General features: G+C 48.7%; 1 protein-coding gene across 6 annotated transcripts in view; it reads left to right on the forward strand.

The window, feature by feature from the left end:
- The first annotated feature begins 13,740 nt into the window (after positions 1-13,740).
- The window catches only part of PHLPP2 (PH domain and leucine rich repeat protein phosphatase 2), a 147,161-nt gene continuing 135,742 nt past the window's right edge, over positions 13,741-25,159 (forward strand). For all 6 annotated transcript variants that reach the window (XM_030581528.1, XM_030581524.1, XM_030581529.1 and 3 more), the window contains exon 1: positions 13,741-13,812. In XM_030581528.1, the coding sequence (XP_030437388.1) occupies positions 13,741-13,812 (72 nt within the window). The remainder of the gene's footprint in view (positions 13,813-25,159) is intronic.

The raw sequence follows: 25,159 nt of genomic DNA on the forward strand, positions 1-25,159 counted from the left end.
ATTCCTCTAATGTTTGTGTCATCTGCAAACTTTATTGGTGATTATTTTACTTTCTTTCAGGTCATTTATAGAAACGTTAAATAGCATAGGGCCAAGAACCAATCTCTGTGGGGCTCCACTAAATACACACCTGCTCAGTGATGTTTACAATTATATTTTGAGGCCCTTCATTTGGCCAGTGTTTAACCAATTTAATGTGTGCCATGTTAACTTGATATAATTCTAATTTTTTAATAAAAATGTGTGTTAGCAAGTCAAATGCCTTACAGAAGTCTCTGTATATTTATCAACCGAACTGTTAACTTGATTTTTTTTAAATAAGATTAATTTGACAAGATCTGTTTTCCATAAGCCCATAGTGATTGACGTGAATTATATTTAACCCCCTTTATTTATTTCTTAATTGAATCCTGTATCTTGCCTGGATTGATATAAGACTGACAGGCCTTCAATTATCCTGGTCATCCTGTTCACCCTTTTTAAATATTGGCACAGCATTCGCTTGCTCCCAGTCCTCTGGAATTTCCTGGTGTTCTGAGACTTACTGAAGAACCAACATCTATGTTTTGAGTTATCTATCCAATTAGCTCTTTTAAAACTCTTAGATGCAGATTATCTGGACTTGCAAATTTTAAAATGTTTAACTTTAGTAGCTGCTGTTTAGCATCTTCCTGAGATGCTAGTGGAATGGTAAGTGTTATCACGTATAACATCACCTTCTTTTTCCAAATACAAAATGGAAATATTTTATTGACAAAACTTTTGCCTTGTCTGCACTATTACTGATTTACCATTTTTTCTCAAGGTCCTGTTTTAGGTCTTATGTTTAATATATTTATTACTACTTCCTTATAAGGTGACCAGATGTCCTGATTCTATAGGGACAGTCCCAATTTTGGGGTGTTTTTCTTATATAGGCTCCTATTACCCCCCCACCCCCATCCTGATTTTTCACATTTGCTGTCTGGTCACCCTACTTCCCTATGTCTCATCATCTGGGGTCAGGTTTTCATGCAAGCATCTGCTATCTTTGTCTGTCCAGGGCGGCATTAAGGTCCATCATCTTTGATGCAATCCACCAATTGCTTCCTGGGCTTTCACTGGGGTTGCTTTCTTATCATCCTCTCCTGCCATGCTGTCTTCACCAGGTTCTCTTAATTCATCCTCTGTATGTCTCCAAACCAGTGAAGTTGTACTTCTTGGATTTTGTCAGCCACATCATGGACTTTGACTTCCTTCCCAAGGTTTTTATTTTGAAATCTGTATCTTCATGTTACTCCTTTTAGTGCATGAAGATGTCTCATCTTGAACACTTTGGGGGGTACCCCAGTTCTGTCCAGTTGGGTTTTCAGCCTCAGTACCCTATTTTCTGTCAGAAACAACACCTGAGATGTTGTTTCACACTTGTCCAGCACTCCCCAGGCTGGACTGAATCTAAGATTCAAGCATGCCTGCTTCCATAACCCATTTACCAAGGTACTTGAACTGATCAATCTGTTTTAGTCTTACTCCATTAATCTCTATATCCAGTTTCCCTGTGGCACCTCTAATGATCCACATGGCCTGGTCTTAATCATGTTCACTTGTCCCATGCCTGCATAGCTGGTCATACTACTGGTTTACTAGTTCCTCTAGGTCTTCTTTTGAGGGTGCCCTTATTGCTATTTGACGAAGTGGGCATTCACCCAGGAAAGCTCATGCTCCAATATGTCTGTTAGTCTATAAGGTGCCTCAGGACTCTTTGCTGCTTTTACAGATCCAGACTAACCCAGCTATCTCTCTGATACTTATTGCTATGTTATCTGCCTATAGCAGCTTCTCACAGTTTCTCTTTGGGATCTTCCTGCTGACACAGTCCATCAATACAATAAACAGAAGCTGACCGAGGGCCAACTTCTGATATAGTCCGACTTCCATTTCAAAGGGGCTTGTTATTTCAAAATATCTTTGGATCACTGTTATGCATTCACCATAGTTAATAAATCATCGGACACTGAATATTTCCTCAGTACTGGTGTGAGTATCCTTCTGTCTGTTTGATCATATGCCTTTTCTAGGTCTTATAAAAGCCCAGAGGCTATCCTGTTAGTGCTTTACGTCAGAGGTGGGCAAACTTTTTGGCCCGAGGGTCACATCTTGGAATAGAAATTGTATGGTGGGCCATGAATGCCCACAAAATTGGGGTTGGGGTGCAGGCTTCAGGGTGGGGCCAGAAATGAGTTCAGGGTGTGGAATGGGGCTCTGGGCTGGTGCGGGGGTGCAGGCTCTGGGGTGGAGCTGTGGATGAGGAGTTGGGATGTAGGAGGGTGATGTGGGCTAGGACCAAGGGGTTCGAAGGGTGGGAGGGGGATCAGGGCTGGGGCAGGGGTGTAGGGGTGCAGGAAGGGTTGCAGGCTCTGTCTGGGGGTGTGGGTTCTGGAGTGGGGCTGGGGATGTGAGGGGCTTGAGATGAAGAGGGTGCTCCAGGCTGGAATTGAGGGGTTGGGAGGGGGGTCAGGGCTGGGGCAGGAGGTTGGGGCATGGGGAGGACTCAGGGGTGCAGGCTCCAGGCAGCGCTTACCTCAAGCAGCTCCCGGAAGCAGCGGCAGGTTCCTTCTCTGGCTCCTACGTCCAGCTCCCATTGCAGTGCCAGAGGGGGCCATTGGAGTATGTAGGTGCCGCAGATGGGCCATGCCCCTGACCCTGCTTCCCAGCTGGAGTGCCAGAATGGTGTAAGCACCAGCAGGAGCGCAAGGGCTGGCTTAAAACAGCTGGCGGGCCAGATCCGGCCCGTGGGCCATAGTTTACTCACCCGTTTGAGGTACTTCTCTATCCCTTGATGAATTGCAAACATGGCATCTATGGTGCCTCATCATTTCCTAAAGCTGAACTGTTCTTGTTCAGGGACAGGTTCCACAACTCTCCTAATTCTAGTATTCAGGGTGCATTCCAGTATCTTCATCTGGTGCAAGAATAACTTACCCCTTGATAGTTTCCACATTAATGGATGCTATCCTTCTTATGGATAGGGACAAAGAGAGATTTGCACCAATCTTTTGGAATTTGCTTGTTTCCCCATATGCCTTAACCATTCTGCTCATCCTGCTGCCTTACTGTTCTTCATTCTGGTACTGCATTTCTCACCTCTTCCTCCATTGTCATCTCAGGCACCACATTAGGATCACATGTTGACAACTCCACCAAAATGGGATTTGCCTCATTTAAGAGAGACTCAAAGTATTGTTTGCATCTCTCCTTTACTTGTTTAGGTATTACTAGCAGTCTCACTTGCTCATTATTCATAAATGTTGTTGCAATATTTCCCTCCTTCCCTTTGCGACTAATTTTTGCAATGCTATAGATCAGGGGTCGGCAACCTCTGGTACACGGCTTGCCAGAGTAAGCACCCTGGAGGGCTGGGCCAGTTTGTTTACCTGCCACGTCCACAGGTTCGGCTGATCGCGGCTCTCACTGGCTGCGCTTTGCCGCTCCAGGGCATTGGGGGTGGCAGAAAGCTGCAGCCAGCACATCCCTTGGCCTGCACCGCTTCCCGCAGCCCCCATTGGCTTGGAGCAGTGAACCGCGGCCAGTGGGAGCTGCGATCAGCTGAACCTGCGGATGCGGCCGGTAAACAAACCGTCCTGCCTGAGCTGCCAGGGTGCTTACCCTGGCGAGCTGTGTGCCAGAGGTTGCCGACTCCTGATATAGATCTTTTGGACAGCCAGCTGTGGGTAGTTTACAAGTGCAGTGTACAGGTTATCTAGGGCACTTGTTTTGGCCTTAGCTGATCACTTGATAGCTTGCTTTTGCTTCTTTGTATTCACTTTCATTTGCACTTGATGGGTTAACGACTTTTTTCTGTATTTCATTTTCTTGTTTTGTATTGCTATCTGCACTTCTCTTGGTTCACCATCTGCCTTGTCTACAAATCTCTTATGCCACCGCTATTCACATTCTTTTGAGGTGGTTCTACTTCTCTTCAGCCAATGCCAAATCTGTTTCTAGGTATATACCTTGTACTGCTTGCACAAACTTTTCTCCCTTTAATTTCCTGTATTTTAACCTTTTCTTTTGAGCTTAGTTCTCTCCTTGTCCAGTACTCTGGCCTGGTCTACACTTCGCGTTTATACCGAATTTAGCAGCCTTAAACAGATTTAACCCTGCACCCGTCCACACAACAAAGCCCTTTATATCCATTTAAAGGGCTCTTAAAACCGATTTCTGTACTCCTCCCCGATGAGGGGAGTAGCGCTGAAATCAGTACTGCCATGTCGGATTAGGGTTAGTGTGGCCACAACTCGACGGTATTGGCCTCTGGGCGGTATCCCACAGTGCGCCATTGTGACCGCTCTGGAAAACAATCTGAACTCGGATGCACTGGACAGGTAGACAGGAAAAGCCCCGCAAACTTTTTTGAATTTAATTTCCTGTTTGCCTAGGGTGGAGCTCTGATCAGCATGGGTGGCGATGCAGTCCCAAATCCAAAAAGAGCTCCAGCACGGATCGTACTGGAGATACTGGATCCAATCGCTCTATGGGGGGACAAATCTGTTCTATCACAGCTCCGTTACAGAAGACGAAATACCAAAGCATTTGAAAAAATCTCCAGGCTATGACAGACAGAGGCCACAGCAGGGACTCAGCACAATGCTGCATGACAAGCATAATGGAATGCCAAAAAATCAAATGGACGCTCATGGAGGGAGGGAAGGGGGACTGAGGACTCCAGCTATCCCGCAGTCTTCAAAAAGTATTTGCATTCTTGGCTGAGCTCCCAATGCCCGAAGGGTCAAAAACATTTTCCCGAGTGGTTTAGGGTATATGTTGTCAATTTACCCCCTTCACCCCCTCCCCCCGAAAGAAAAGGGGAAAAAAATTGTTTCTTGCCTTTTTTAATGTCACCCTATGTCTGCTGCAGTGCTGGAACAGCAGCATCCCCTCCCCTCCCCAGTGGCAGATGGTGCAAAATGACTGAGATCTGTCGACATCGTCATCATCATCCCGTGAGTGCTCCTGGCTGGCCTCGGTGAGTTCAGCCGGGGGTGCCTGGGCAAAAATGGGAATGACTCCGTCATTCCTGGCAGATGGTACAAAATGCTGGGTAACCGTCCTCATCATAGCAGCTGGAGGCTGAGCTCCATCAGCCCCCCCCCACCCCTTTCATGTCTAATGAAGATTCTGTACTGCCTGGACTATCATAGCAGCGGGAGGCTGCCTCCCCCTCATTTTATCTCAGTAAAAAGTCAGTGTTTCTTCCTGCATTTTTTATTCATCACACAAATGGGGGGACACCGCCATGGTAGCCCAGGAGGGTTTGGGAGAGGAGGGAAACAACGGGTGGGGTTGTTGCAGGGGCACCCCCTAGAATGGCATCATCATTTCTGCGGGATCTCTGAGGCTCTGACCCAGAGCGGCTGTGTTCTCTGGCTCTCTAGTAGACTTGCCCCATATTCTAGGCAGGACTGACTCTATTTTTAGACAAAACATAAAGAAGGGAATGACCTGGGGAGTCATTCCCATTTTTGTCCATGCGCCCCCGGCCGACCTCAGCGAGGCCAGCCAGGAGCACCCATGACAGCAGTAGATGGTACAAAAGGACTGATAACTGTCATTGCCAATTTCCAATTGCAGACGGTGCAAATGAATGCTCCTGTGTAGCACTGCAGTATCGCATCTGTCAGCAGCATCCAGTGCACATACGTTGACAGTGACAAAAGGCTAAACGGGCTGCATGGTTGCCACGCTATGGCATCTGCCAGGGCAATCCAGGGAAAAAGGGCGCGAAATGATTCTGTCGTTGCTTTCACGGAGGAAGGATTGAGTGACGACATTTACCCAGAATCACCCGCGACACTGTTTTTGCATTGGGATCTCAACCCAGAATTCCAATGGGCGGAGGAGACTGTGGGAACTATGGGATAGCTACCCACAGTGCAATGCTCAGGAAATCGACACTAGCCTCGGTACATGGATGCACACCGCCAAAATAATGTGCTTAGTGTGGCCACGTGCACTCGACTTTATACAATGTTTTAAAAAAACGGTTTATGTAAAATCGGAATAATCCCGTAGTGTAGACATACCCTCTCTCAATCTTTGCCACAAGAGGCAATATATTTACTGATGATCTGAAAAGGGGGTAGTGAGCAGTGAAATTTGCAGGTGACAGTGTGAGGTTATTCAGGAGCAACAAGGACTATGGGGAACATTAGAGAGACCTTAACAGGCTAGGGGAATGAGCAACATGATGGCAAATGAAGTTAAGTACCAATGTAATGCACATTGCAGGAAAAAATTTAACTTAGTCATGCAATTTATAGGGTTCTAAATTAACAGTATCATCTCAGGGAAGGGACCAGGGCATCACTGAACCAAAGGGCTCTACTGAACTATTTGCAATTTTGAAGCAGTGGTCAAAAAAGCAAAGATGTTAAGATTATTTTGTATTATTCTCCATCCCATTCATTATTAGTCTAATGGCTTATTAATCAATGGTGCAGACTCATCCGGATACTATGTGTAGGTCTAGTTACCCAGTCTCAAAAAGGGTATTGCAAAACTAGAGTGGATTCAGAAAGAGCCATGAGAACGATCAAGGGCCTGAAAAAGCTCTCATGTGAAAAGAAAGGAGATGAATAAGAGGAGAAATGATAGAAATACATTAAAAATGGTCTAGAGAAGGCAGATCCGGAGCTTTGGTTTTCCATGTCTCATGACACGAACAAGGGGACATGCAATTATATTAAAAGATAGGAAATTCAAAATTGATAAAAGGAAATACTTTCTCTCAACACATAATTGGAATGTGGAACCCATTGCTACAGGAAGTCATTGAGGCCAAAAACTTAAGACTTACTAAAGCACTGGACATATGGATAACAAAAATATCTGACGACATAATTAATGAAAAAATTGTGGAATGGATTTTAAACTTCAAACTTCTGGGTTTAAGCCAAACTCTACCAAGAGAGCAGGATGAGGCCTAATGTTGGAGGTGCAGACTATTACGTATGTCTACTGCTGGGGTTTTGCATCTTTCTCTGAAGCATCTGGTTCTGGCCCATGTCAGGCAGGATACTGGATGAGATCAACCTTGGGTCTGATCCAGCCTGGCAATTCCTCTGTTCCTAATCCAGCAGAGGGTGTATTGCCATCTTATGTTATGGTGTTATAGTGTTAGTCTTTTTATAATGTAGAGGAAGGAGAGAATCATAGCTGGTTTCTCTCAGCTTTGAAAGTAACTAATTTGGAAACAATACCCTTTTGTCCTAGAGGAGAGAGGTGTGGTCAGTGAGGCTGTCTCAAAGAGAAGAATAAAGGCGATAAGGCAGGGGTGGCCAACCTGTAGCTTCGGAGCTACATGCGGCTCTTCAGAAGTTAATATGCGTTTGTATAGGCGCTGACTCCAGGGCTGGAGCTACAGGCGCCAACTTTCCAATGTGCTGGGAGGTGCTCACTGCTCTGCCCCAGGCCCTGCCCCCACTCCACCCTTTCCTGCCCCCTCACCTGAGCCTGCCATGCCCTTGCTCCTCCCCCTTCCCTCCAGAGCCTCCTGCATGCCACAAAACAGGTGATCTGGAGGTGTGGGGAGGGAGGGGGAGGCACTGATTGGCGGAGGGGCTGCTGACATTACTGTGGCTCTTTGGCAAAGTACATCGGTAAATTCTTGCTCCTTCTCAGGCTCAGGTTGGCCACCCCTGGGATAAGGATTCAGGTGGCATTTTCCTACCTACAGATCAAAGTCCACAAGTGAGAAACCAGAACAGCTTCTTGAGTTTTATGGGAAGAAAAAGCTGAGAACAATTGCAAATCTACCAGGAAGAGCAGGGGTGTGCTCATGATGGTCATTCTGTAAAATGCAGTGGTGGTGTAGCTGTGTCAGTCCCAGGATATTAGAGACACAAGGTGGGTGAGGTAATCTCTTTTACTGGACTAACTTCTGGTGTCTCTCACGTTGGTCCAGTAAAAGATATTACCTCATCCACCTTGTCACTCTGTAAAATGTAAGTTCAAACAGCAACTAGCGCTAGGCTTGGAGCTCCTGAGGCAGGAAGGTGGGTTTGAATTGTACCACTCACTTGGGTAGGTGCTTCTCTGCAGTAACTGGAAATGACTGATAGCACTTTTCACATGATCATTAATTGCAGCAGATTGTTACTGTTGTTGCTGTCCAACACCACACAGAGACTTGAAAGGTTCATTTGCACCTGCTGAGGCAGATATTCAGGCCTTGAGGGCAGCACCCCACCAATTTGCCTGCTAGGCCTGAAATATCATCTTAAGGGGAGAGAGAGTGAGAATGGGAAAGCTCCTAGATTTACAGAGGCTTTAAGCATTGCTTTTTAAGAGTAAGTTTCTAGGTCGTGTGGCTGTAATGGTAAAAATGTGAAACAATTCTGGGTTGTCCATCATGCTGACTGCATACAAACAGCTCTAGTGCACCTGCTGCTGTTCAGAGATTCCCAAAGTAGAGTAAGTTGAAAGTAATGCTGCTCTGATCTGACCCTTTGCTGTCAGTCATCTGGTGCTGTCTGCTGGGAAGACCTAACATCGGGCCTCCATGTCTGCTGCAATTAAGAACATCATAACAAAACAGCTCAAAGCCAGAGTCTCCCAACCTGCTTTTCCAGGCTCACCAGTTCCTTCAACCTCTCTAACCACTCAGTGACAGACTCGAAGGTGGCAATTTTGCAACAAAAAAACTTCAAAAACAGACTCCAAAGAGAGACTGCTGAACTTGAATTAATATGCAAATTAGATACAATTAACTTAGGTTTAAACAAAGACTGGGAATGGTTGGGTCATTACACTAATTGAATCTATTTCCCTATGTTAAGTTCTCCTCACACCTTCTATGGGTGATCTCAATTATCACTTCAAAGGTTTTTTTTTTTCTCCTGCTGATAGCTCATCTCAATTGATTGGCCTCTTAGGCCATGTCTACATCTAAAATTTTGCAGCGCTGGTTGTTACAGCTGTATTAGTACAGCTGTATAGGGCCAGCGCTGCAGAGTGGCCACACTTACAGCAACCAGCGCTGCAAGTGGTGTTAGATGTGGCCACACTGCAGCGCTGTTGGGCGGCTTCAAGGGGGGTTCCGGGACGAGAGAGCAAACCGGGAAAGGAAACCAGCTTCCCCGCGGTTTGCTCTCTCGGTCCCGGAGCCAGCCAGCAAACCGCAGGGAAGGAGACCTGCTTGCTCGGGGTTCCGGGACCGAGAGAGCAAACCGGGAACGCCGCGGTTTGCTCTCTCGGTCCCGGAGCCAGCCAGCAAACCGCAGGGAAGGAGACCTGCTTGCTCGGGGTTCCGGGACCGAGAGAGCAAACCGGGAAAGGAAACCAGCTTCGCCGCGGTTTGCTCTCTCGGTCCCGGAGCCACCCAGCAAACCGCAGGGAAGGAGACCTGCTTGCTCGGGGTTCCGGGACCGAGAGAGCAAACCACGGCGAAGCTGGTTTCCTTTCCCGGTTTGCTCTCTCGGTCCCGGAACCCCGAGCAAGCAGGTCTCCTTCCCTGCGGTTTGCTGGCTGGCTCCGGGACCGAGAGAGCAAACCGCGGCGTTCCCGGTTTGCTCTCTCGGTCCCGGAACCCCGAGCAAGCAGGTCTCCTTCCCTGCGGTTTGCTGGGTGGCTCCGGGACCGAGAGAGCAAACCGGGAAAGGAAACCAGCTTGATTACCAGAGGCTTCCTCCTTCCACGGAGGTCAAGAAAAGCGCTGGTAACTGTCTACATTGGATTACCAGCGCTGGATCACCAGCGCTGGATCCTCTACACCCGAGACAAAACGGGAGTACGGCCAGCGCTGCAAACAGGGAGTTGCAGCGCTGGTGGTGCCCTGCAGATGTGTACACCTTCAAAGTTGCAGCGCTGTAACTCCCTCACCAGCGCTGCAACTTTCTGATGTAGACAAGCCCTTAGAGTTGATATGGTACTTCTACCTTTTCATGTTCTCGGTATGTATAAATATCTTCTCTCTGTACGTTCCATTCTATGCATCCGAAGAAGTGAGCTGTAGCCCACGAAAGCTTATGCTGAAATAAATGTTAGTCTCTAAGGTGCCACAAGTACTCCTGTTCTTTTTGCAGTTCCTTTTAGACTTTCCCAGTGCTCCAGTAGTTCTTCCAGGTGTTTACCAGGGTTTTGCCCTCTTTCCAGAACCTCCCAATCCTTTATAATCCTGTCCCAGCTGAGATTTTCTTCCTGCAAATCTCTCAACTGAATTTTTTTTCATAGTCGTAGAATCCAAGGATAGAAGAGAGCATTGAGATCATCTAGTCTGACCACCACCTTCCCCGCAGGCTTCTCCTTCCTGCAGGTTCCTTTCCCTCTGTCTGGGAACTGTGGAAAATTGTCTCTATCCTTGGAGTCTTCCTAACAGAACACAAGCTGCCCTTATATCTCTCAACATGCCCTTTTATGTAGTCACATGACTGTGCTATTCCCTCAGACCCCTCACTTGAAAAGCAATTCTGTGAAAGGAGGCCAGTCTTGGAACAGGTGCACGTGCATCCCAGGACCAGTGCCTTGTTACACCCAGCTGCATAAGAGTACAGATATCAATCTTTGAACTGCCAAGAGTTTTGCAAATATGGGAGAGTGCAGATCACAAAGCCCAAAGTGAAGCACATGAGTGCGGGACAAAGTGCTGTAAGTCATAGGGATATGGCTATGGAATGAACTTCCAAAGGAGACTGGTTGTTTGCAGAGTCTGAACACCTCTAGGTTGCAAAACGTTCTTCTTTGATAGTACCTTTCCAGCATAAAAAGAGTGACATTCACAACACTCCAAAAACAAGCAAACAAAAGAACAGCCATATTCGGTCAGACCAAAGGTCCATCTAGCCCAGTATCCTGTCTTCCGACAGTGGCCAATGCCTGGGGAATGAACAGAACAGGCAATCATCAAGTGATCCATCCTCTGGCCCATTCCGAGCTTCTGGCAAACAGAGTCTAGGGACACTTATCAGAGCATGGTTTTGCAGCCTTGCCCATCTTGACTAATAGCCATTGGTGGACCTATCCTCTATGAACTTTCTAGTTCTTTTTTGATTCTCTGGTCATGGTATTTGCCACAGCATCCTTCCCTTGCCTCAGCATCATACTCCAGCATGTGAACTTTTACTTAAAATCTGGTGCATTCTCTTTTGGAAATTCTCCTTGTGGACCCCGCCCCCCACACCAGGTGAATGTGCCCCTGGTATTGGTCAGAAAGCAGTGTTCACTGTGGTCACCTGCCTCCCCACACACAAGGGTGGAAACACTTTCCTCCACTTTCCTTTGATTGCTTATGGTGGAGTGAGCTTGGAGCACTGTGCCTTTTAATGCTTGTCCTCTCAGCTTTCTCTTTCTCTGCACCTTTTGGGTACTGCTTTTTAATGTAGTCAGCTAACTAGTCACCTAGTCAATCTTTTTTCGGTGCCTGTGCTGTTGGGGGAAATCAGGTATGGCTAGACCTCTTGAGCTGCTTCCCTTAATATCAGACACATTGGTCCAGTTTCTCTCTCTAGCTATTCTCCCTGCCTTGGGGCCACTGGCCCTGCAGGCAGCATGGATGAGATTACTAAAACAGTCACCTCCCCTTGTGCTTGGGAGTTCAGAACCCAGATGTGTTTGATCTGTAAAGAACAGGAGCGATGTGTCGGAGAAGCTCTTCAGGCCACCTGTTTGACTTTGAGAGAGATTTTGATTCTGGACAATTACTGACAAAATGGTTTTCTACCTCGGGTGGCGAACTGGGAATGTTCTTAATGTTTTCTCTGAATACTGTGTTGGTGCCTCAGTGTCCCCTATGCAGTTCTTAAGTATCTAGGTGGCGGAATAAGGGTGTGTGATTTCTACAGAGCAAACGGCCAGTGCACCTAAATGCCTGGCACTCTGTCTCCTAGCAACTGATGGCCTAGGCCCCTCTTCTGCAAAGGTGCCAGCTGAAGGTGTTGGAGACAGAGAGATCAGGTGACCTCCTGGCCCGGGAAAGGGGCTGAGCAAAGAGGAGGGGCTGGAGGGGATTTTGGAGTCTGGAGCTGGCTGGGGACAAGGAGTGAAGTGCAGATGTGGGGGTCTGGCTCACTGGCCCCAGAATGGACCCGGCTGAGGGGTCCTGTTCGCTGTACCTACAAGCTCTGTTTTAGACCCTGTTCCTGTCATCAAATAAACCTCTGTGTTACTGGCTGGCTGAGAGTCACGTCTGACTGCGAAGTGGGGGTGCAGGACCCTGTGTCTTCCCCAGGACCCCGCTGGGTGGACTCACTATGGAAAGCGCACGGAGGGGCAGAGGATGCTGAATGCTCCAAGGAGAGACCCAGGAGGTGAAGCCGTGTGAGCTTCTTGCCCTGAACAAGTCTGCTCCAAGGGAGAGGAGGCTCCCCAAAGTCCTGCCTGGCTTTGTGGGGAGCAGTTCCAGAGTATCACCTGGGGCCTCCGTCACACCTGGCATTAGTGCTATTGAGGTTCCTGCTCTTCTAGAGATGAGGAGTGTGGAGGCTAGTGCCTGAAACTCTTCGCTTCTGAGGCTTGCTGTCTTAGGCCTCTGACACGGCTCTCAGGGGTGGTGAGTTGTATGGGCCCTAGGGTGCCCAGGCTCCAGCAATTTCAGGACCCGGGTAGCCTGTCTGCACTAATGTTCGGGGCTGGATCTCTGCCCTGGCCCTGCCAGCTACTCTTGCCTGTGCCTCCTCCGAGTGGCCATCCCTGCCCTGGGCAGCAGGTGGCTGCTCCCTGCAGTTCCATGCTGTGCTCCTTTGCCGGCTGCTTCTGGCTATGAGGGAGTGCCAAGTTGAGGCAGCTGCTGCACCTGTGGAGGGGAGAAGGTGCATGGCAGTTGCAGGCAGGGAGAGGGCTTCAGGGAGTCATCCTCTCCGGCCTCCTGCTCCAGCACAGCCTGTCTGCTGCACCCCAAACTCCTCATTCTTGGCCTAGCCCCACACCCTGTGTCCCAACCCTCTGTCCCAGCCCTGAGCCTGCACCTAAACTCCTTCGTGCACCCTGCATCCCTCCTGCACCCAAACTCTCTCCCAGAGTCTGCACTCCACTACCCATCCCAGCCCAGAACCTGCACCCAGTACCCAAACCCCTCCCAGAACCTTAGGTGTGTGTGTGTGGGGGGGCGGCTTGGACCTATTTTGCACCCCACCAAAAATCATACAAATCTGCTGCCCCTATTGGCTCTGTATCCACAGCATTGGGGCTCTTCGACCCCCAGGGCCTGTGGAACTTGTTCCAGTCCTTGGGGCCTAGTGCACAGTCCATTTTCATCCCCACGCTGCCGCCAGGGGAGCCTGCATGCCGATGAGAGCTTTATTCCTAGAGGACTGGTTATCTAGCTAGAGCATGTTCACCACCACTCCCAGCCTTGGAGAAATGAGCACCTCTTCCTACCCCTGGTGAGGCACCCCCCTGCCAATGCTCTCCCCTGCTGGCCCCTTCCTCCCCCTGGCTAGCCTGCCCCCTCCTCCCCTGGGCTAGGCACCCCCAATGCTCTCCCCTGCTGGTCCCCTCCTCCCCCTGGGCTAGGCACCCCCAATGCTCTCCCCTGCTAGCCCCTCCCTTCCCTGTGGCTAGGCACCCCCAATGCTCTCCCCTGCTAGCCCCTCCCTTCCCTGGGACTAGGCCACCCCCATGCCCCGACCTGCTCTGCCCCCTTGGCAGCGGCAGCTGAGGGGCCCGGCCTGACGAGGAGCCGGTGCCGCGGCGGGGGGCGGGGCCGGTATGCTAATGAGCCCGTGGGCGCGGCCGGCCTCGCGCGAGGCTGTGGCCGAGCCGGGGCCCATGGAGGCGGCGGCGGCGGCGGCGGGAGCCGGCAGCGCCCGGGGAAGCCGCGGGGGGATCCGGGTGCTGAAGGTGAGGGGGCGGCCCGCTCCGCGCGCGGGGATCCGGTGCCAGGCGCGGGAGATGCGGCGCGGCGCGGCGCCCCCTGTTCGCTGGGGCTCGGGGCGCTGCCCCGCTGCTGGGGGCGCGGGCCGAGGGCTCCGTGAGAGGCAGATTCCTGGCGGGGGGGGCCGGGGGGGGCCGTCCAGTCGGTCTGAGCACGGGGCCCCGAGGGGGCCTCGCACCTGGATGGCCCGTGTCCGAGGGCCTTAATCAGTGGTGAGGGCAGGGCTCTGGCACGTCCCCTGAGCCCCCCCCCCGCCGCCCCGCCCCCCCATATCTGTCTCTCTTCTCATCCCCCTGGCTGGGTCCTGGGCCAGCAGCTCTTCCTCCATCCGCTGATCTCCCACTGTGAGCTATCCTGGCGGGGCCGGAGGATGCTGCGCCAGTGCAGATGGCTAACTGGTCCTCCTCCCCATAGTGTCTGTGTCCTGGAGCAGCCTGTAAGTGTTAGAAGAAGGGAATTTACCCTGTGGCGGCCCAGGGAGTGGAATTTGGATTATGTCAATTTCTCCCCCAAGACCTCTTGAAGAGGTAACCCCAACAGACTTCCAATGAAGCCATATGTTGGTTACACTGGTTCTCTGATTATGCTGTGGTCAAAAGTTCATGGTGATTACCACAGTATGAACAGGACTTAACTATAACCATGACGTTCACTTACCCCAGCGGGATATACAAAACCTCTCCCCTTCCCCCCCATGAATGAATACTTTTCTCTTATCCCTTCTCTTTGGTATTGTCTGGTTCTGTATTTATTCAGATAACATCACCAGTGAGCCTGGCACTTTAGCAAAAATCAAATGGCCCTTGCCACAAGAAGATTAATCTGAGTTAGAGCACAGCAAGGGGTGGCAAATTGTAGGGTTGATGACAACAAGGGAGGCATCAGGAAAACCTTTGGTGTCAGGAAATGAGACACTGGCTTACATTGATATGATGCTGTCTTAAGACTCAAACCCACTTGACACAGTGGTAAGAAATAGACAAGCTTAAATAGTAAAAACAGAGAATGGCGAGGGAGCAAGATTTGGAAGAAGGGTTTCTTAAGCTCCAAGACTCCTGTGTTCTCAGTTCTACCACAGACTTCTCATGTGACCTTGAGTGAGTCACTAGCTGGTTAAAATTACTTTAAAAATAATTTCCTGACCTGTGTTACTAATAACACTTCCAGCTTGGTTGACACAGGAATCTGTGTTGGGAAAGGGCATTTATTTGCACAGCCATCAGAATAGCTTGCTGTACTCTGGTTTGATCTACACTGGGTGGGGGGAAATTGATCTAAGATATGCAACTTCAGCGAGGAGAATAGCATAGCTGAAATCGACGTATACTAGATTGACTTAGACTGACTTACTTCGCATCCTTGTGGCATGGGATCGACGGCCGCCGCTCCCCCATCATCTCCGCTTCTGCCTCTTGCCCTGGTGGAGTTCTGGAGTCAACAGGGAGCATGTTTGGGGATCGATGTATCGCGTCTCATGTAGATGTGAGACATCAATCCCCAAAAGATCGATCACAACCTGCCAATCCGGCACGTCTCTTCCTCTGAGGAGTTTCGTACCAGGGAGCAATAACAGCAATCCTCAGTGCATGCTGTGCTGCCCCCCAAATTATCATCTTCGCTGTCCCAGCTGGGTCAGAGTTGGCCTGTTGTCGAATGAATGGGATGTAACTTTTACTGTAACTTGTTTTGTCTTTCATGTGTCCTCATTAGATAGTCATATCTGATTCCTGTGGCTTAGGAAAAGATGGTTTAGATGGTTGTTTTCATCACTTCTAAGGTCTAACAACCTTGTATCATATCAGAGGGATCAATACCAATTTGGACATAAGAACAAATGGATATAAACTGGCCATCAGGAAGTTTAGATTTGAAATTAGACAAAGGTTTCTAACCATCAGAGGAGTGAAGTTCTGGTACAGCCTTCCAAGGGGAGCAGTGGGGGCAAAAGACGTACCTGGCTTCAAAACTAAATTTGATAAGTTTATGGAGGGGATGGTATAATTGGATAGTCTAATTTTGGCAATTAATTGGTGTTTGACTATTAGCGGTAAATCTGCCCAATAGCCTGTGATGGGACACTAGATGAGGTGGTATCTGGGATAGTACAGAGAATTCTTTCCTGGGGTCTGGCTGATGAGTCTTGCTCACATGCACAGGGTTTAGCTGATCACCATGTTTGGGGTCGGGAAGGAATTTTCCTCCAGGGCAGATTGGCAGAGGCCCTGGGGGGTTTTCACCTTCCTCTGCAGCGTGGGGCACAGGTCACTTGCTGGAAGATTCTCTGCACCTTGATGTCTTTAAACCATGATCTGAGGACTTTAATGGCTCAGACATAGGTTTGATACAGGAGTGGGTGGGTGAGATTCTGTGGCCTGCGTTGTGCAGGAGGTCAGACTAGATGATCATAATGGTCCCTTCTGACCTTAAAAGCTATGGTTCTATGATTCTAACCTCGAAGTAAATTAAACTGTACACAGAAAGCCATGCTAAAAGAATAATGCTTAAGATAACAAAGTCCAGCACTCACAAGTTTAGAAATGTCAGATTTAAAATTGCCTGTACAAGTTTAATTTGGCCTCCTTGTGAGCATATTTATTATGATAGAGACTTCAGTTACATGATTATCACATTCTGGGGTACAGTCCAGATTAGTGAGGGGTTGTGTCACCACCTGCCCTGTAGTCTTGGGTGTCTCACAATGCTTTGCTGCTGTAGTTTGGAAGGCTGGACCCCTCACAAACAGCATGCAGGTCACAGCCTGAATGTCTGTCAATAGTTGCAGCCTGCCAGCAGCATTCCAGTCACACTCTGGCTACCGCTTGCAGGGTGACCCCAACACACTCCCACTCCTGGATTTTCCCCAAAAGGTGTGTTCTGCACTGTCCAGCTCTCTCCGCGACAGTTCAGATATTAGAGGTCTGTTGCCTTTGTAAAGAGTGAATATACAACAGTTTGGTACTTTAATTGGCATTACCAAACAATTCAGTTTAAACACAACACTGGATTAGTGTTGATTAAAGAATAAAACAAGTTTAATTACAAAGAGTTAGATTTTAAATGAGTACAAGTATAAGGGATTAAAGTCAGAAATGGTTACAGGAGAAAGATGAAATGCTTTCTAGTAACTAAAACTTAATGAACTTGACTTGGTTCAAGGTAAAATCCTTACCACATGTTCTTAGCAACAGGGCTGACCAAATTCTCAAGTCAGAACTCCTCCCAAAGTCCAAAGGCTGTTGTCTTAGATGAAAGAGATAGAAAGAGAAAGAGAGTACCTGGTGTGTTTTTGTCCCTCGCTTTCATAGTCCAGTCAACCTTTGAAATGCATTTGCCTGAGGGATAAATTGCTTTCCCACTGTGAGGATAAAGAGTGTGGGCTTGTCTACATCAGAAAGTTGCAGCGCTGGTGAGGGAGTTACAGCGCTGCAACTTAGGAGGTGTACACATCTGCAGGGCACCACCAGCGCTGCAACTCCCTGTTTGCAGCGCTGGCCGTACTCCCGTTTTGTCTCGGGTGTAGAGGATCCAGCGCTGGTGATCCAGCGCTGGTAATCAAGTATAGACACTTACCAGCGCTTTTCTTGACCTCCGTGGAATAAGCAGGTATCCCAGCATACCTGAGGAAGCTCTGGTAATCAAGCTGGTCTCCTTCCCCGGTTTGCTCTCGCGTTCCCCGAACCCCGAGCAAGCAGGTCTCCTTCCCTGAGGTTTGCTGGGTGGTTCCGGGAACGCGAGAGCAAACCGCGGCGAAGCTGGTCTCCTTCCCCGGTTTGCTCTCGCGTTCCCCGAACAAGCAGGTCTCCTTCCCTACGGTTTGCAGGGTGGTTCAGGGAACGCGAGAGCAAACCGCGGCGAAGCTGGTCTCCTTTCCCGGTTTGCTCTCTCGTTCCCTGAACCCCCGAGCAAGCAGGTCTCCTTCCCTGCGGTTTGCAGGGGGGTTCGGGGAACGCGAGAGCAAACCGCGGCGAAGCTGGTCTCCTTCCCCGGTTTGCTCTCTCGTTCCCCGAACCCCCGAGCAAGCAGGTCTCCTTCCCTGCTGTTTGCAGGGTGGTTCGGGGAACGCGAGAGCAAACCGGGAAAGGAGACCAGCTTCACCGCGGTTTGCTCTCGCGTTCCCCGAACAAGCAGGTCTCCTTCCCTGCGGTTTGCAGGGTGGTTCGGGGAACGCGAGAGCAAACCACGGCGAAGCTGGTCTCCTTTCCCGGTTTGCTCTCTCGTTCCCCGAACCCCCGAGCAAGCAGGTCTCCTTCCCTGCGGTTTGCAGGGGGGTTCGGGGAACGCGAGAGCAAACCGCGGCGAAGCTGGTCTCCTTCCCCGGTTTGCTCTCTCGTTCCCCGAACCCCCGAGCAAGCAGGTCTCCTTCCCTGCGGTTTGCAGGGGGGTTCGGGGAACGCGAGAGCAAACCGCGGCGAAGCTGGTCTCCTTCCCCGGTTTGCTCTCGCGTTTCCCGAACCCCCGAGCAAGCAGGTCTCCTTCCCTGCGGTTTGCAGGGGGGTTCGGGGAACGCGAGAGCAAACCGCGGCGAAGCTGGTCTCCTTCCCCGGTTTGCTCTCGCGTTTCCCGAACCCCCCTTGAAGCCGCCCAACAGCGCTGCAGTGTGGCCACATCTAACACCACTTGCAGCGCTGGTTGCTGTAAGTGTGGCCACTCTGCAGCGCTGGCCCTATACAGCTGTACTAATACAGCTGTAACAACCAGTGCTGCAAAATTTTAGATGTAGACATGGCCTGAAAGAGGTTCCATGTTGCTGCTTGCTAAAATGCAGATTGATTTTTGTCCTGTGGTCCTCTGTTGCCAGAGAATGGCCACTTGACCGGTGATTGCCAATCAACTTTGCTGACAACTGGCTAGAGGCATTAGTGTGTCCTTTGTGATTAAGAAACGGGTTTACCCCTCCCCGGACTTGTATGGGAAACACATTTCAGTCATAATTTCAGCTTATGTTCATAACTCTTAATACACATTTTATACATACATTACACAAAAATATTGATCAATGTATTATCAGTTTTCAAATGATGCCTCACAAGGCATATTTTGTACAAAGATTATTACAGTAGTGTGTAGGGTGTGACTGCAGGCGGGCATTCAAGTCACAATGATCACATACTATTTTACACTAGATTCCACCTTTTTTAGTGTACAGGATGAACATGATCTGGGGATGAATTTGGAGAGACAGTCAGCTGTTGTCTATAGGACCCTGCCTTGTTTATTGCAGAAGTTGGAAGATGTGTAGTGAAGGAGGCAAGGAATTGCAGGAGGAGAAATAACGGTTTCATGGTTAAGACAAGTGAATGCTGCCCTGGAGAATTGGATTCTATTCCTACCTCTTCCACAGAGTCACTGTACTATTAGTAGTATCAGGAAGGGCAGGAATAGGATTGCCCAAAACTAAAGGCCTGCCCTCTCAGCTAAAGGGGCAGAACCACTGAACTCAGGTTACTAGTGATTTCTGGGGGCAGAAAGTGAAAAAAAAAAAATAGGAGCAGGAGTGAGGTCAAAGATTAATAACAAGGGATCCAGAGGCATCTAAGGAGGAACTCTGCCTGAAGGTGAGAATGGACAAGGTAACAGATATAGGCCCTAAGTCACAGAGCACCCCTGCCCATCTAGCTTCTTTCTCCTGGAGTTGTGGATGGTCATCTTGGTTGACAAGAAGGTCTCACAACTTTGTGGGGCCATGGATGGGGTGTGCCAGGAACAGGGGAAGTAAGAGTCTTTGTGCTGTGTTAGGATCTTAGTAAAGGTTCTGGATGAGCTGGAAGAGGGGCTGCAACCTGACATACCCTATGTAGATGTATACTAGGGTCTCCTCCACACCACAGGAAGGACAGGTGTTGGGGAAATTCGTGAATTGCGCCAGGTACAGGCCCATGTTCATGGCTCTGTGAAGGAGCCTTCGACAGACATCCCCGGCAGGCCATGGTCCGCAGAGTCAGTGTGATTTGGGGCAAGTCCCTTAAATCAAACTTTTCACAGGTGACCACTAATATTAGTTCCTCATTTTCTGAATGTCTGACTTGCAGAGGTGCTGAGCACTCACAGCAGCAACTGAAGTCAGTGAGAGGTGTACTGTGAACATATGAAGTCCTGTATAATGCTAAGTACTCTAAATCAGGTCCTAGTTATCTAAAATTGGGCACCCAAAATCAGTAGAAACTTTTGACCTTGATCTCTGTGTCTTATTTCCCCATCCATAAGATGAGGATACACCTCTACCTCGATATAACGCTGTCCTTGGGAGCCAAAAAATCTTACCGCATTATAGGTGAAACTGCGTTATATCGAACTTGATTTGATCCGCCGGAGTGCGTAGCCCGCCCCCCTGGAGCGCTGCTTTACCGCGTTATATCCGAATTTGTGTTATATTGGGTGGCATTATATTGAGGTAGAGGTGTATTATCATCCCCTCTTCTCATAGGGATGTGGTGAAATAAATTAATTGTTTGCGAAGTATTTACATAGTATAGGGATGAGCTCCATAGAAAGCCCAGGAGGAAATTAATAATTCTGTCTTCAGAGCAGGGTTTAAATAGTGTGCAGTAAACAAGGCATTGAACCACACACAAAACAATGAGAAAACAAAATATTGAATAACTGCCCATTAATTGAGTTATAGCCATCTTGTGCCCTGAATGAGGCTGGTGTCCTGTGGAAACAAATAGTATATGATCATGTAATTAAAGATAGCATCATAATATATATGCCCAAGGGAGCCAAACTAGGTCTGCACAGGCCACCTTAATTTTGGCACGTCCTAACTTTTGTGTGCTTAACTTTGCAACCCTTACTGATGTTTGTTTAACATAGTTTGTGTGTGTGTCACTTCCTAGCTTTTAAAAAAGCAAACCAAAAAAGACCAGTTCCATCACATGGCATCACATTGACACCCATGTGGGTCATCTGCAGGGTTGAAAACTTTAGATCCACCACAAGGACTTCTGCTATTTGAGCTAAGAGATTAATCAATAACATTAGTAGGTTGGCATCCTCTGTGTGAACCAGCACTGGAGGGGGATGAGAGACATACTTTGAGTCACAGCTGAGGAATTATGAGACTTGGGAATCTTGGGTTCCATTCCAGACTATGGAGGGAAATGTGCTGTGGTGGGTACAGAGGCTTCTTCCCTTTCTCCCCAAGTTTGACCTCTTTAGTCCTGTCCCTCTCCTGTCTCTTCCCCACCCCAGGCTCCTCGTCCCAGTCTCTTTCTCCTTGCCTTCCCAGTCTCACCTCCTCTGGCTTCTTGTCCCAGTCCTAGGCTCACTCTCTGAGTCCCAGTCTCCCCCCTTTCTCTGCACACTTAGTTCCAGTCTCTTCGCTCCCCCTCTCTTGTTGAGGCACACTCAGTTCATGCCCTACGCCTCTGCTCCTTGTCAGATCTGCCTCCGCTCAATCCACCTGCCCCCATTTCCCCACCACTGGTTTCTAGTCCCATTCTCATTGCCCATCCAGCCGCCATCTCCCCACTTCCTTGTCTGAAATCAGTGCTCTCCCAGGCTCTTCCCTTCCCCTCACCCCACTGTGTACCACGCTGTCTCTCAGTCTCACCCTACCTGTCCAATCAGTTCCAGTCTCTACTCCCCCTGCTCCCAGTCTCCATGCCCCGTCTGTGTTGTCGTTCCCTCCGCCCCCCGTGCTAGTTTAACCAGACACTTTGTCCTAATCTACTCCTTTCCCTCCTCCCAGTTCAGCTTTTGTCCCCTGTGCATTTGACTCAAAGAGCGTCTTCCTCCATGCTGCCTAAACGCCCTCTGGGAGATCCTTGAGAGCATGGTAGAGACAGGCTCCCTGCTCTCTGTTCTAATGCCTGGTGGTCCCACCACAACCTGGAGCAGCTGGTAATTGCCATTACAAGGGAAAGTTTGGTTTTGTGCCTGTATCCCTGGGCTGGAGAATGCTCTGTGGGGATGGTGTATGTGTAGATCAGTCACATGGTGGAGCTGAAGCATACTCAGTTGCTCCGTGCTGCCTCAAGAATGGTCAGTAAGGACAGAATCTTCAGAGATTCTTAGCTACTAAGATCAAAGAAGCCTCCACTGTGTTTGTGAACTGTGATTCTTCCCTCCTCCCCGCGCCAAAAAAAAAAAAAAAAGCTTATAGCTTGGCCTAATTTGGGAAAATTATAATGGGAATGTTAAAAGGCATATTCCTGACACAAAGGCCAGCCAGACCCTCTCCGCTTTTCATGTCCCTGCTCCAAAGCATGGGGACACCAGAACTTTTCAAATAATTTTTTAACATGGGCAAAACATAAGAACTGCTATACTGTGTCAGACATTTTTCCCTAGCCTCGTTCTCAAACTGTTTTGGCTGAAATTTTCTAAAAAGAAGTTCAGCTGGAAACAGACACCTGGCATGGAAAATTGGAGCCCAAATGGTTAAAATTTGACAAAGATATAGGCAATTAAAAACAAGGTCTTATAATGGGAAACAATAATATACAGGGGTGGCAGCACTGCCTATAATTCAAAAAGGTTCTGTTGTTAGTCAGGGAATGCAGAAGTTTGGGTTTTATTAGTAATATTAACTTGGTCACACTGCACAACTGAAAACTGCAGGAAGGATTGTGTTTAGACTTCTTGAAAATAAATACAAATAAATTCCTGGCTTGGTTGCAACCCAGAGAGCAAAGTTTGCAGCTCCAAAAGAGAATATTTGAGCTTGTGAAAACAGGAGGGTTGTAATGAAAGTCCCAATGTAACCTTAATTATAATGGTGCTCACTGAAATGTCAGTTTTTGTCAAGCTGTTGCATTCATACACCAAGAAGTTTCAGGACACAGCATTGCTATAGCTGCTATGTCTTGATTAAAGTCCATGTTCTCTATGCTGGTCTTCTGTTTGGTACACCGCTTTCTATCTAAAATAGTGGTCAGACTTGGTGCAGTGAGTAACTTGCAAGTCAGTGATGTGGGGGAGGGCTGTAAGCATAAAGAGTGTGTAGAAAGTCTATTTAATAAAGAAGGGTGATAACCTAGACTTCTCCTCTTGAAGGATGTCTCAGTGCTTTTCAGATTGTACGTGAGGATCATTTTGTGAGCCCTGAAAAGCGGCCACTTCTGATGAAAACACAGCAGCTGTCTAACAGTGTATAGCAGTGCTATGTAAGAATTTAGGGCAGGAAATGAAGTAGCATATTATAACAAGTTGAAATGAAGGAGGCTAATGTAATTTCTCAAGTTCAACTGTGAAATTAGTGGGTATCTTCAAGATTCAAAGTGACCCCTCTTCCTTGCATTAAGAAAGGAGAATTGAATGTTGGGCCTGGGTTAGACTTTGTGATGGAAAGGACTTACGATGGATTTCTGCATTATGCAAGTGTGCTGTGAAGGACTGACTTGGTTATATATTTTGCCTGATCTCTGCTGATCCCCTAGCCTTGATATCTTTGAGGAAAGATTGTCTCATACTCTGGCCCTGATTCTGGACAGAACGCAGGTCCATTTCCTCAACTGGGAACTAACTTGGAGGAATGTTATAGGTAGTCCTATTTTGTTCGCCACCTCTCACCCCTTGTCTGTCATAGGTGTGAGAGGGGTGCAGAAATACGGGGCCAGAACATCTGTTTCCCAGGTGTTCTGAGGTGGCAGATTGGCTTACTGGCAGCTGTTCAAAGCTACCATTGGTTAGAACAGCTGGGGACTGGGCCCAGAATCCCAGAGGTACAAAGTTGTCTTAAAACCACTTTTGCATCCCCCTACCTCCCTCCCTTTCCCAGGGTACATCTGCACAAAAAAGAATTGGGGCCTAAGTGTCTGTACAGTGCCTAACACATTGGGGGCCCTAATCCTGATCAAGGTCTCTAGTTGCTACTTCAGCAGAAATATAACTCAGAGGATATTGGTTTAATTGATGTTCCTGTAATTTTAAAGCATTTCCCTGTGTATAGGTTCTGCTGCTGTGTGACAATTGGTTGCTGTGTCCTGAGAAGGATCCTAATTGTTTCCTCTTAGTGTGGATGCCCAGCAGCTTCTAGAGCAGGCGTGGTAAACTTGTTTAGCAATCTTCAGAAGTTCAAAAGTTGGGGTGTGCCTTCCGGGGCTTGGGGTTTCAGCCATGTGGCAGGATTGTGGGGCTAGAGGCTTCTGCCCTGGGGGAGTGGGTGTCATGGGGCTTCAGATCTCTGAGGCACCTGCTGGGGCTTGGAGCTTCAGCCCTGTGGGCAAAGGGGTCTTGGGGCTTCAGCACTGCTCCTTCTGAAGCCCTGAATCCTGGCAGACATGTCCTGTGGAGTTGAATCCCCAAGACCCCCCTCCCTGCTGGGGAGAAGAAGCCCCTAGCCCCCTCACCCAAACCCAGGGCAGAAGCCCTGAGCATCCTCTTCCACCCCACCTCAGTCTGGTAGGCAGAGAATAGGGGAGGGATGGGCATGGAGAGCTCAGCGAGCTGCACTTTAACTGTAAAAGCGCCACATGCATCTCGCGAGCTGCGGTTTGGTCACCCCTGTTCTAGAGGATGAAATGCTGCATTGCTAGTGAGATGATAGGTGCTTACGGGAGTCTGGCACCACCATCTGTAAGCAAAGCAAACTCAAGAAGGATTTCTTAAGGCTTGGCTACACTGGCACTTTACAGCGCTGCAACTTTCGCGCTCAGGGGTGTGAAAAAACACCCCCCGAGCGCTGCAAGATACAGCGCTGTAAAGCGTCAGTGTAAACAGTGCCGCGGCTGTTCTCTTTATTCCTCTCATCGAGGTGGAGTACATGCAGCACTGTAGCGAGGGAGATACAGCGCTGTATGTGCCTTGCCAGTGTGGACGGGGAGTGAGTTACAGCGCTGTAAAACCACCACCAGCACTAACTCTCAAGTGTAGCCAAGCCCTTAGTTACTGTGATGAACCTCTCTCTCCCCCTAATAGAGGAAAATCTAGTTGACAGCACTGACTGTTGAAGTGATAAACTATTGTAAAAATTACTTTGCCATGTGGAATATGCATCTGGTACTTGGGACTCTGAGGCGGAGCGAGAAAAATATTTGTTTTACAATGCAATATTGATTTGCCTAACACTTTATTGTGATAGGTTTAGGGCATGTCCATTTGGAGCAGTGGCCTTCACTCTTCACAGATTATGAGCTTGAACATCTGCTGTGGAATGAAGAGCTCGCGTAGTGAGATTTGAATTGAGCCATGATGCTTTTAGGGCACTTCCTTGTTAGCAGTAGTGGTAGAGTTAGGCCCCTCAAGAGAAATTTGGAGCCTTAGTACATAATGTTCACTGGAGCTCCACACTCTGCCATTTCAGGGGTTTGTTTTTTGGGTTTTTTTTACATGACAGTTTTTTTGCTGGTAGGCCAACAATGTGTTCTCATC

This window comes from Gopherus evgoodei, chromosome 12 (genome assembly GCF_007399415.2).
Source record: "Gopherus evgoodei ecotype Sinaloan lineage chromosome 12, rGopEvg1_v1.p, whole genome shotgun sequence".
NCBI classification, from domain to species: Eukaryota; Metazoa; Chordata; order Testudines; family Testudinidae; genus Gopherus; species Gopherus evgoodei.